At 35.6% G+C, this 12,537-nt stretch overlaps 1 protein-coding gene across 1 annotated transcript in view; it reads left to right on the top strand.

The window, feature by feature from the left end:
- Window positions 1-11,196, top strand: part of LOC110110623 (legumain) — a 14,109-nt gene extending 2,913 nt beyond the window's left edge. The window contains exons 7-10 of the mRNA XM_020842201.2: window positions 9,784-9,832; window positions 9,935-10,147; window positions 10,571-10,774; window positions 10,863-11,196. Of these exons, the coding sequence (XP_020697860.2) occupies window positions 9,784-9,832; window positions 9,935-10,147; window positions 10,571-10,774; window positions 10,863-11,045 (649 nt within the window). The 3' untranslated portion in view covers window positions 11,046-11,196. The remainder of the gene's footprint in view (window positions 1-9,783; window positions 9,833-9,934; window positions 10,148-10,570; window positions 10,775-10,862) is intronic.
- The last annotated feature ends 1,341 nt before the right edge of the window (window positions 11,197-12,537 follow it).

The following is a 12,537-nucleotide window of genomic DNA, read 5'->3' as shown; positions in this document are numbered from 1 at the left end:
TCTGCGAAGCGAATGACAATGAACAAATAGGGCTCGAGAGGCAGCGCCCTCGGTAACAATTTTGATTGTAAGGATATTTTATAAAAAAAAAAAAAAAAAAAAAAAACAACTTACACTTTTACTTATAAATTTGACCCCCTGAAAATTAAGATTGGATCTGTCCCTAGATATAAAAATGACCAAGAAGTTATGTTAGCTTCGTGCACCACCTGCAATTCATAAATGCTTGATTAGAAAGCAGTTTTGCATTGATTCTCCTTCATGAATATATATTTTAAACAGAGAATCGCTAATCTCATTCATTTTCATTACAGTGATAACCACAATCGAAGGAACGAAAACGGTTAAAGAACAGTATAAGAGGGTGAGTTGCCTTTGCAGCTCTTTTCTCTGTAAATTGGCATAATAGCTGTTTAGGTCTCTTTTTTCTATGGATGTTGATACATCAGCATTGTGTGGTGCAGGTGAAGGCAAGGGCCTTAAATTTAAAGATCGTCACCCAGGATCACATGTGATGGAATATGGAACTACAACCATCAGGAATGAAAAGTTGTATTTTGTACCAAGGCTTTGACCCCTTAATTATAATGCCAGCAAAAAATCTCTTCAGAAGCACTTCATAACACCATAGGTTGTAACCCAGAGAAGATGCTGAATCTTCTCTTCATGTGGAAAATGGTAAACCTTATCTTTTCTAACATAGAGTCACTGTTCCTTCTTGTTGTTTAATGAATTGGTACTTCTAGCTGTCTGCTATTGTCTCTATATGTTTGTTTGGATAGAAAAAATGTGGGAAATGAAATCAAAATCCCAATATTTATCTGGGATCATTGAATTCCTACTCAATCCAACTGATCATTGTATAAAAAATTTTGTTACTAAAACTCCTGTTTTAGAAAGCAGTAAAAAAGCTGTCCCTAACGAAGCCTAAGTCTTTCTTTTACTGAGAGATCATTTAGCATCCAGGTTAAAAAACATTTGTTCTTCCTGTTGCAGTATGAAAGGTTAGACAACAGGTCAAAGAAAGAAGAAACTCTCAAGGAGATTCACAGAGACGCTCAATCACCGTTTGCATCTAGATAACAGCGTCGATTTCATTGGAAAGCTCATATTTGGGAGCAGTGAAAGGGTCCCTCCATCTCGCTGCGGTCAGACCTCCTGATGTCAATTGGTCGACGATTGGAACTGTTTGAAAGTCATGGTAATGAAAGATCACTGAAAACTCTAACGTTAATTTTAATTGTTTTCAGTTGTTTCTGGATCCAGTTCTTCTAATTCACTTGTTCAGGTTCGAGTCTTCGAGTCCACTGTGGCTCGCTCCCCAGTATGGCAAGAAGCACATGAAGACTTGCCAACATTTGCAACAATGGCATCTCAAAGGAAGCCATGGAAAGATGCTTGTAGTAACTGCTTGTGGAGGTTATAACTCTGAAAATTGGAGCCCTTTGAGCGTGGCTACAGTGCTTAATCATGGAAGCTAGGAATTAAAGCTTCCTATGCTTGTGCTCCTTGTTGTTAAGAACACAGCTTCGAGGATTGTGTGAACTGTGAGTTTCTAGATTAAAAGCCTGTGAACTACAGCAAAAAAATAAAAATATATATATTATGCACATATATACTTCCTCAGTATAAAAATAAAATTCCTAATAAATTTTATGGCTTTTTGCATTAGCGCTTAAGATTCAATGAATAGGATATCTAAATCACCAACATCAAGGTTGCAAATTTGCCATAAATTCCTTCATTTTGCTCACCAAAGATTTATAAAATGGCATTCGTTTGGGATGGCTTTTTATTTCTCTTCTTAAAGCGATTTTCTAGCACTAAAATTTTTTACTAAAAAGCGCTTTAAAGATGTAGTAAAAAAGCCGTCCCAAACGTAGCCTGGGCGTGAAAATTAATAACGTTGTATTATATTCTTTGGACCCAGCAACACAAAAGTTCAATAAAAAGAGACGAAAAACTCGGTTAGATGAATTTAATTTTAATTACAAATTTAATTTGTAATTAATTAATTAATTTTTTGTACGTTCAAATTCCTACCTGCATGGAGGTAGCTAAAACCCCCCAATTAATTGATCTATATTAAAATTATATCCGTTTCCTTTTTTTTTTTTATACCGTTTCCTTAATATTGTGGTTGTTAATGTGATAATCATAACATTTTGTTTGCATTGTTAAAATATTAATGTGTAATAGAATGTATCTTATGTTGTAATTTTATATAAATTAATTTTGATATAAACTTGTCCTCAATTATTCAAGATTACACACCAAACAAATAAATGAAATAAGCATAGAAACACCATCATTTTTATTAGAAAACTTAGTAATGAGAAAAATCAAGGTGCTTGTTTAAATCAAATAATTCTAACTAGGTGATCAGCGATGATTATAAAGATTCACTAGTCCATATTGGAGAAAGCTTGATTGCAATGATAGAGTTGTTCGTGAAAAAATATGACAGAGTTGTTGCGAGATGAGAGTCATTAAATCTTTTGAGGCACAGTAAAAAATCTAGTGATAATGGTCAAGCAATAGCGATCTTGATGGCAGAGAGCGGATGATGACATTTGCAGGTAGGTTATGTGCGCCAAGGACCCAATGGAGATGATTTAATGAGCGCGGTGGTTTGAGACTAAGGCTTTGTTGGGGGCTTTCTTTCTAAAGCAGCTTTTTAGTAAAAAATTTAAATTTTTGTACTAAAAAATGTTTTAAGAAACAAGAAAGCCGTCCAAAGAAGCCTAATTGGCTGATCCCGGCAATCCAAAGCATATCGAATGCATTATACAAATAAGTTGCTAGTGCAGCATCTTATTACTGCAAATTTAATCAGAGCCTTCATCACTTATACCTAGAATTAAATCGTTAATGCTAGGTGCCCAAGCTATCTAGCTGTATATATATACACATGTATTGAGCTCAAAGCCTGTGGTGAAAATACTTATTTATACATATGAAGTTTTGGCTAATTTTATCTTTGCTTTGTCTGTTTCCTTTATTTCTTCTGTATTCTATATGTTGTCTTATCAGTCTAATAGAACTTTTTGGTCAAGTGATCTGATATGACTAATTTAATGACGGTGATCGAAAGGTGATCCTTATGGCCCTTAATACAAATATTCTGTGCGGGAGTCTGAGCATCGTCCAGAGATCCGGACATCGTCAGAGACAATAAAAAATATGTCACGTCATCCAAAAATATAGTTACGGTACGCGCTCATATCAAACGGTATCAGACGAGTCCACACTATAATCTCTCCTCAATTAGAATCATAAGACTTTTAGTTTAGAATTAGAATACTAAAGATTTATATATTTATTTATTTTTTATTTTTATTTTTTTAGGGAGGGAGATTGTAACAAGTTGATGCCATACGGCAACCGTACGTCAATGCCAAAACCTGGACGCATTACGTACGGTATATCGAGTCAACACGTTGGGCCACGTAATCATCTTTCGGTACCGTCCAAAATTCTTGTTCCGTTGCGTCAACGTCAAGCTACTTTTCCTTTTTATTATTATTTTAGTTTATTTATTTCTCTTTCCTCGCAATATGCTTTTATGATTCATATTATCAATTTGGATCTTTTCTTGGGAAAAAAACAATTATCTTAGCTGTTGTAACACTTTTCTTATAATTAAAAAAATATATTATTCTTATAAAGGCAGCTATTTTAAAATTTTAAAATCTATCATAAATATTAATAAATTTTAAATAGGGCATAAATGAATTAATGTAATATTATTACAATCCAATTTTAATGAAAAAGGGTAAATATGATAAAAAATTTAAATTTTATATATATCATTAAAAATTTTGAATCTTGAGTTAAATCTTCGTTGACACTTTAAATCAAAATTTGGGATCATTTAAGAACTCTAATTTCAATAAACTTATGTTAAACTGAATATTTCAAGGAGACAACCCCAATCATACAAAAATTGGTCTAATTCGACCTAAATACGTGCAAATCAAGGTACCAAAGCACTGTTTGAAATGTTCAAAGCGTAATTGGATGACCAAATGATCCTAAAACCTAATCGACCACCCCCAACTCCGTCAAACCTTCGTCCATACACATCGGATCTCTGTTCTTCCACCAACACTGCTGGCTCTTCACCCAACCGTGCTACCAGACTACGAACTTTCGTCGCCGACCAATGGTCATTTCACTCTCTCGAGTACCTATATGAAATTTGATCAACTCTCCAAACAATTTTAATTTCATCGTCTTCAAATTAAGGAATCAAGCTTTGTAACTCACTTAAGTGCAATAAACTTCTTCACTTTGGGCAAGGCTTTGTGTGTTTTTTCCTGGAGTTTTCACGAAAAAAGAGTTATTGAATTTTTCTCACTCTAACTAACTAATAGTTTTTTGTGCTATATCAGTATGAAATACTCGATCTCAATCAATATCGCAACGAATATACTTTCCACAACAAATTTGACTCAAATTTAAAAACTAAAATTTAAAAGCTAAAGGACAAACAAGAGCTAGTGCTCTATGTTCATGAAATTGTTAAATAACTAAAACAAATTATTTTTTAAATTATTTAGAATTATCTTTTTATGTAATTTAATAAACTATGATTATAGAATATGTATATATATGTGCGTGTGAGATGAAAGTATTTTTAATTGTAAATAATTAATTATAATAAATTTAAAATTATTTAATGCTTAAGAATATTATAGTCGCATGTGCTTGTTTTTTAAACCCCAAAAGAAATGCACCCCAGCTAATTTCCTGGCCGGACCGGTCTAAACTGAACCAGACCGTACGCCAGCCGTCGACAAATGTGAACGAGCCTTTCAACCCCCGTCACTCCTCCGCTTCTCCTTTATCAAAGCATTTTCGCCCACCCTCTCCCCTCACCCTACGACCGACAAAGAACCGAACAAAAACAAAGAAAAAGAAACGATTTCGCCGGTCGGAGCATCTCATGCCATTTACAAAGCCAGAGGTCCCGGCTCCGGCGACGGCTGTTCATGCTGCGATGGATGCTCCCCGGCCGGCCGACAGCTTACAGCCTCCTCGACCGCCGAGCTACCAGTTCACTGAGAAAAACAGCGGTCACCCCCGGGAATGGAGAAGCTAGCGCGGTGGGTCCTATCGCTGAAGCCACGGCTCAAGAAACGAAGCTGGTCGTCGGCGCGAAGGAGAGAAGCGGCCGCCGAAGGACATTGGTGGTGTACGTTGGCGGCGGGGAGAAGGGGGTAGTGGACGCGCAGCCGAAGCGTTACGTTGTGCCAGTGGTATACTTTAACATCCGCTGTTCGGAGAGTCTTAGGAGTCAAAGGAGAGTTCGGGTACCGGCATCCGGGAGGGATTCACAAATACCACTGTTCTGTTTACCGGTTCGAGCGTGTAAAGGCAGCGAATCGCCCGGCGACTCCTGCGCCTAGAGGATGGTCTCCGGCGATGCTACTGTCCTAGCATTGAAAATCGTGCCGTCTTTTTTTTTTTTGGGGAAAAATAATCTGCCGTCTTTCGCTCCGTCTAAAGTTCTAAACTAAGGGATTTATCTAGAAAAATATGGTGTCAATATTCCAATATAAATATATTATAAAGAGTTTAAAAAAGAATTAAATTATTTCGAAATTAATATAATATTAATAAAAATAAATTTTATAATTTTAAATATATACAAAAATCTTAAGATATTCTCATATTATTTATCACCATTGAGTTTTTATATTTAAATGTCTAATATTTATTATTCATAACATATTCTATTTCTGTATATATTAAAAATGAATTTTAATTATATTTAGATATTAAAATATTATACGAATAAAAATAAATTGTTAAATATTAAACATATAAAATTTCAATGGTGTTTGTATAAAATTCCCTTTCATTTTATTTTATTTTTTTCACTGAACACAACGGGGTAATATTTTTGGAAATTATTTCTGGAATGAATATCATTAGTATTGCTCACTAATATGGATTATTATTATTTAAAAATATTTTTGTTTGTTTAAATTTTTGATTTGATTTCATGTGTAAATAATATATTAAGATAATACTATTTTATAAGATCGAATCAGAATTTAGTTGAATGAATTCTTGTATGGAAAATGAAAAATGGCTCATTTACACCCTATGGACCATCACTCGGGCTTGAAAATTTTAAAGCAATTCGTTGTTACATTTTTAATTGTTTATAGATTTCATTTCAGTACCTTAATTTTCCTTTGATTCAAATGGAGCAAACAATTTTTTGTTTGGCAAGAAGCTGAAGAAACTAATTTTGAGGATCGCAATCCAATAAATGAAAGTGGATTTGGACTTAAAATTAATGGTAAACGGAAAGCGTACACTAACTGTATTGCTAAATAGAATATTCGGAGGATCATAATCGACGGGCCATGGTTGTAGAGAGATTTAGTCTGGTGATTAAGATCGGAGGGATCATGGTCAATGAGGATGTCAGAGAGATCGTGTCGGTTAATGAAGGTCAGGGACCTTAGTCAGGTTACTGAGAATTGAGGAGACTATTGTCACGAGGTGACGAAAGTTGCTGGGACTGTAGTTGAATCATTGAGGTCGGAGTGACCGTGGTCGGCGGGCCACGGAGGTTGGAGGGACTATGGTTGACGAGCTATGGTCGACGAAGCTTTATGGTCGACGAGCGAAGGTTGTAGGGGCCGTAGTCAGTGGGTGACAGAGGTCGGAGGGACTTAGTTGGTGGGTAACAGAGGTTTGAAGGACCATAATTTGCTGCAATATATTACGAAGGGATCGTAGCCCAGCAAACAATTGGAGATCAAGAGGGTCGTACTCGATTAGGTCGAATGACTGTAGTGTGCATGTGACGGAGGTTGGAAGGACCATGGTCATTATACGATGGAGGTCGAGTTGACCTTTGTCAATGCAAAGGTGGTCGAAGGGACCGTAGTCAAGTCACAAGTGATTAGAGGGATCATAGTTTGAGCTACAGTGGTCAAAGGAACATAGTCGGCAGGCGACAAAAGGTTGGAAAGATTTTATTAGGCTATGGAGGTCGGAAGAACCATATTAGGGTGACTGAGGCTCAAAGAGTTGTAGTCGATAAACTGTGGAGTTCCAAAAGAGAAATAATCGGGCAATGAAGACCGAAGGACTATAGTATGGTGATCTTAGGTCGAAGGGAGGTCGACAGGACTAATTCAGTAGGTGACGGAGGTTCGACAGAGACTCCTTGTTGGTAACCGGACCTAAGGTCCGATGAAGATGGTTGGCAGACGTCCAACAATAGTGGTTTGCAGCGAGGGTTCACCGAGTTTTAGTGCCTAGTGGAGCTCCGGGACTCTTCAACCTAGAGCTTTCTAGAGTCTCTGGCCCATAGTTAAAGCCTCCATAGTCCCCTCATGTAAAGAGCGAATGTCTATTATTGATTTTAAGAGTTGCATACTCCGTAATATAGATAAGATCTGGAGCAAAATTAGAGTGCTTAATCGAACAATCTGTATTGATCATCTCGATCATAGAGCATCGTCCAGCATTTAAGTGGCTTAATGATGTCATAATTATAAATTTTTGACTCATTGGATTTGTCTCGTTAAGCTATTTGATTCAACTATAAGCTATCATATTTGAATATCATTTGGTCTCCCAATCAATATTCTAAATATTTCAAACATACTTCAAGCTAATGATTAGGGCCCATTTGGGCTCAGATTGGAATATTTGGTGTTGTTGGGTTCATCTTGTCAGGACGTTCAATTTGAGTATAAGTTTGTTTTGCGATTAGACTTCAGATGGTCCCGATTTTAATTTAAAAGTTTTCATATGAGATATGACTTGAGATTTGTGCACGTTCAAGCGATTTATGATAATTCATTAGGGTCTGTTTGGGACGATAACAACATTTTATAAACTTTATTGTAGTTGATGTGGAAAGATAACTTAGCTATTCTTATTTCAAAAAGAAGCTTTCCACTAGTTTCTTTTTTTAAAGCAACAAGAATGCATATAGAAAATAATAGATAAATAAAATTGTGTTTATTATCTAAAAGCAAAACAACGAAAAACTACCTAAACAAATTCTTAAAATTTCTTTCAGCATGGTCCGAATCTGTTTTTAGTAATCTTAAAATAATTCACGTCTTTCCAATATTTAAAAGAGCTTTAATCTTTGTTTGATATTGGAAATTAGCTGATAGCTCTCAATAAATTTTATTTAATTGTCATGAATTTTGATGTATTATTTGTTTAAGAAAATTCTTAAATTAAATTTAGAATCTCCAAACTTTGATTTAGTGACCAAATTGAGCATTCGAATGAGACGAGACCAATGACATAAAAAATGATCCGACTTGAATTCAAATGACCCAACTAAATTAATTAATATAAAGTTAAGGCCAAATTTTCAGAACGAGCATGTCAGCTAATTGTAATTCAAATGAACCCAACTAAAGAATGTCCCGTCCATGCTAAGCACCGGTCTACAGTGTTGCCACCCATATATAGAAGGACCGAAAGCCCAAAAAAGTGACTTAAATCGTGTAGGAGGAACGACTTGAAATATATAACAGTGCCTGGTTGGGATAACCTTTAAGGCTTCCATGAAACAAAAAGAGAATAATAAGATTGCTCGTAGCTACCAAAAGTTCTTCATAGCTTTTCTACGTGCATCTCCAAGCCTTCATATGATATCTTATGTCAATTTTGACTCCTTCTAGCTATAATCCCTTTGGCTTCATGTCTAATTGTGTCTAATTATAGGAATAATTTGTCTGCAAATAAATTTAGAGTTGCAATTATGATGTCACTAGCCAAGATTGGGGGTGCATGTATGTGGTGGTCCACATGTAGATATTTTCCATAACACCACCTAACCTTTTACACCGTGCAGCATGTAAAGCGCGCAAAGGAATGGACGATCAGGTGACTGATGATAAGCACAAATGACACTCAATCGGCTTTTGTTGGATTTGAATTTATAAATTGAACATTAGGAGTATTGACCAACCATTAACTGGCGACTTGTAAATCTGCTTTCGTATGAAACATTCTGACCTCATAAACTCTAATGGAGTGGTTGCTTCGACCCAACAATGTTACACGTGGCGCGTCAAAATTTCATCATTATCCCACTGTTGAGTAGTCCGAACTGTCTGACAAAATGTTATGATGTCCATGCCATCAATCCCCATCATAATTTGTCTTGCGTGCTCTGCAATAGAACTCTTCTCCATTAATCCTCGTACTAGTAAATTGTTCCATAGGTATGTGGGAGTCCAATATCGGCTACCATCACTCGATGATTAGTACTATCGCTATTCATTGTTTCATATCCTTCATCTTATTTTCGAATTACGCCCATGAAAGGCATGGAGGGGTTGATATCTTTGGTATCGTATGTTAGGGAACGATGAACCAAATACAAAGAGAAATAGTAAAGAAAATCCAAAAATATCTTTAAAATAGGTCGAACCCCACTAGAGGGCTCTGCCCAGTTGAACCCCTGACATATCTGCGAAGCGAATGACAATGAACAAATAGGGCTCGAGAGGCAGCGCCCTCGGTATAAATTTTGATTGTAAGGATATTTATAAAAAAAAAAAATTAAAAAAAAAAAACTTTACACTTTTACTTATAAATTTGACCCCCTGAAAATTAAGATTGGATCTGTCCCTAGATATAACAAATGACCAAGAAGTTATGTTAGCTTCGTGCACCACCTGCAATTCATAAATGCTTGATTAGAAAGCAGTTTTGCATTGATTATGCTTCATGAATATATATTTTAAACAGAGAATCGCTAATCTCATTCATTTTTCATTACAGTGATAACCACAATCGAAGGAACGAAACGGTTAAAGAACAGTATAAGAGGGTGAGTTGCCTTTGCAAGCTCTTTTCTCTGTAAATTGGCATAATAGCTGTTTAGGTCTCTTTTTTCTATGGATGTGTGATACATCAGCATTGTGTGGTGCAGGTGAAGGCAAGGGCCTTAAATTTAAAAGATCGTCACCCAGGATCACATGTGATGGAATATGGAACTACAACCATCAGGAATGAAAAGTTGTATTTGTACCAAGGCTTTGACCCCTTTAATTATAATGCCAGCAAAAAATCTCTTCAGAGCAGCTTCATAACACCAGAGGTTGTAACCCAGAGAGATGCTGATCTTCTCTTCATGTGGAAAATGGTAAACCTTATTCTTTTCATAACATAGAGTTCACTGTTCCTTCCATGGTCTGTTTAATGAATTGGTACTTCTAGCTGTCTGCTATTGTCTCATAGGTTTTGTTTGGATAGAAAAATGTGGGGAAATGAAATCAAATCCCAATATTTATCTGGGATCATTGAATTCCTACTCAACCACTATCTTATTCTTATATTTTCTTAGTTCCCATTTTATCTACCTGCTTGTCCTATATCTAAGGCTTCGTTTGAGACGGCTTTCTTACTGCTTCGTAAAGCTGTTTTTTAGTAAAAAAATTTATTTTTTTGCTAGAAAACTACTTTAAAAAGCAATAAGAAAGCAGTCCCAACCGCAGACTAAAGTCTTCTTTTACTGAGAGATCATTTAGCATCCAGGTTAAAATACATTTGTTCTTCCTTGTTGCAGTATGAAAGGTTAGACAACAGGTCAAAGAAAGAAGAAACTCTCAAGGAGATCACAGAGACGCTCAATCACCGTTTGCATCTAGATAACAGCGTTGATTTCATTGGAAAGCTCATATTTGGAGCAGTGAAAGGTCCCTCCATCCTCGCTGCTGTCAGACCCTCTGATGTCCCATTGGTCGACGACTGGAACTGTTTGAAAGTCATGGTAATGAAAGATCACTGAAAACTCTAACGTTAATTTTAATTGTTTTCAGTTGTTTCTGGATCCAGTTCTTCTAATTCACTTGTTTCAGGTTCGAGTCTTCGAGTCCCACTGTGGCTCGCTCACCCAGTATGGCATGAAGCACATGAGAGCTTACGCCAACATTTGCAACAATGGCATCTCAAAGGAAGCCATGGAAGATGCTTGTAGTACTGCTTGTGGAGGTTATAACTCTGAAAAATGGAGCCCTTTGAGGCGTGGCTACAGTGCTTAAGCATGGAGAGCTAGGAATTAAAGCTTCCTATGCTTGTGCTCTTGCTGTTAAGAACACAGCTTTGGAGGATTGTGTGAACTGTGAGTTTCTAGATTAAAAGCCTGTGAACTACAGCAAAAAAATAAAAATATATATATTATGCACATATATACTTCCTCAGTATAAAAAATAAAATTTCTAATAAATTTTATGGTCTTTTGCATTAGGCTTTAAGATTCAAATGAATATGATATCTAAATCACCAACATCAAAGGTTGCAAATTTGCATAAATTCCTTCAATTTTGCTCACCAAAGATTTATAAATTGAGGCTTCGTTTGGGATGGCTTTTTTATTTCTTCTTAAAGCGATTTTCTAGCACTAAAATTTTTTAACTAAAAAGCCGCTTTAAGATGTAGTAAAAAAGCCGTCCCAAACGTAGCCTGGGCGTGAAATATATAAACGTTGTATTATATCTTTGGACCCAGCAACACAAAAGTTCAATAAAAAGAGACGAAAAACTCGGTGTAGATGAATTTAATTTTAATTACAAATTTAATTGTAATTAATTAATTAATTTTTTGTACGTTCAAATTCCTACCTGCATGGAGGTAGCTAAAACCCCCCAATTAAATTGGTCTATATTTAAATTTATACCGTTTCCTTAATATTGTGGTTGTTAATGTGATATATCATAACATTTTGTTGCATGTTAAAATATTAATGGTAATAGAATGAGCTTATGTTGTAATTTTATATAAATTAATTTGATATAAATTCTAATTATTCAAGATTACACAAACAAATAAATGAAATAAGCATAGGAAACACCATCATTTTTATTTAGAAAACTTAGTAATGAGAAAAATCAAGGTGCTTGGTTTAATCAAAATAATTCTACTAGGTGAGTGATGATTATAAAGATTCACTTAGTCCATATTGGAGAAAGCTTGATTGCAATGATATGAGTTGTTCGTGAAAAATATGACAGAGTTGTTGCGAGATGAGAGTCATTAAATCTTTTGAGGGCAAGTAACAACAATCTAGTGATAATGGTCAAGCAATAGCGATCTGATGGCAGAGAGTGGATGATGACATTCTGACAACGTAGGTTATGTGGCAAGGACCAATGGAGATGATTTAATGAGCGCGGTGGTTTGAGAACCAAGGCTTTGTTTGGGGCGGCTTTCTTAAAGCAACTTTTTAGTAAAAAATTTAAATTTTTGTACTAAAAAATTATTTTAAGAAACATAAAGAAAGCCGTCCCAAAGGAAGCCTAACTTTGGGCTGATCCCGGCAATCCAAAGCATATTCGAATGCATTATACAGGAATTAAAGTTGCTGTGCAGCCATCTTATTACTGCAATTTAATCAGAGCCTTTCATCTTATACAGGAATTAAAGTTGCTGTGCCCAGCTATCTAGCTGTATATATATACACATGTATTGAGCTCAAAGCCTGTGGTGAAAATACTTATTATACATACTGAAGTTTTGCTAATTTTATCTTTGCTT

Source organism: Dendrobium catenatum, unplaced genomic scaffold (genome assembly GCF_001605985.2).
Source record: "Dendrobium catenatum unplaced genomic scaffold, ASM160598v2 fragScaff_scaffold_1639, whole genome shotgun sequence".
NCBI lineage: Eukaryota > Viridiplantae > Streptophyta > Magnoliopsida > Asparagales > Orchidaceae > Dendrobium > Dendrobium catenatum.
Note: the sequence above shows the minus strand (reverse complement) of the source record. Positions and strands in the feature narration are given on the sequence as shown.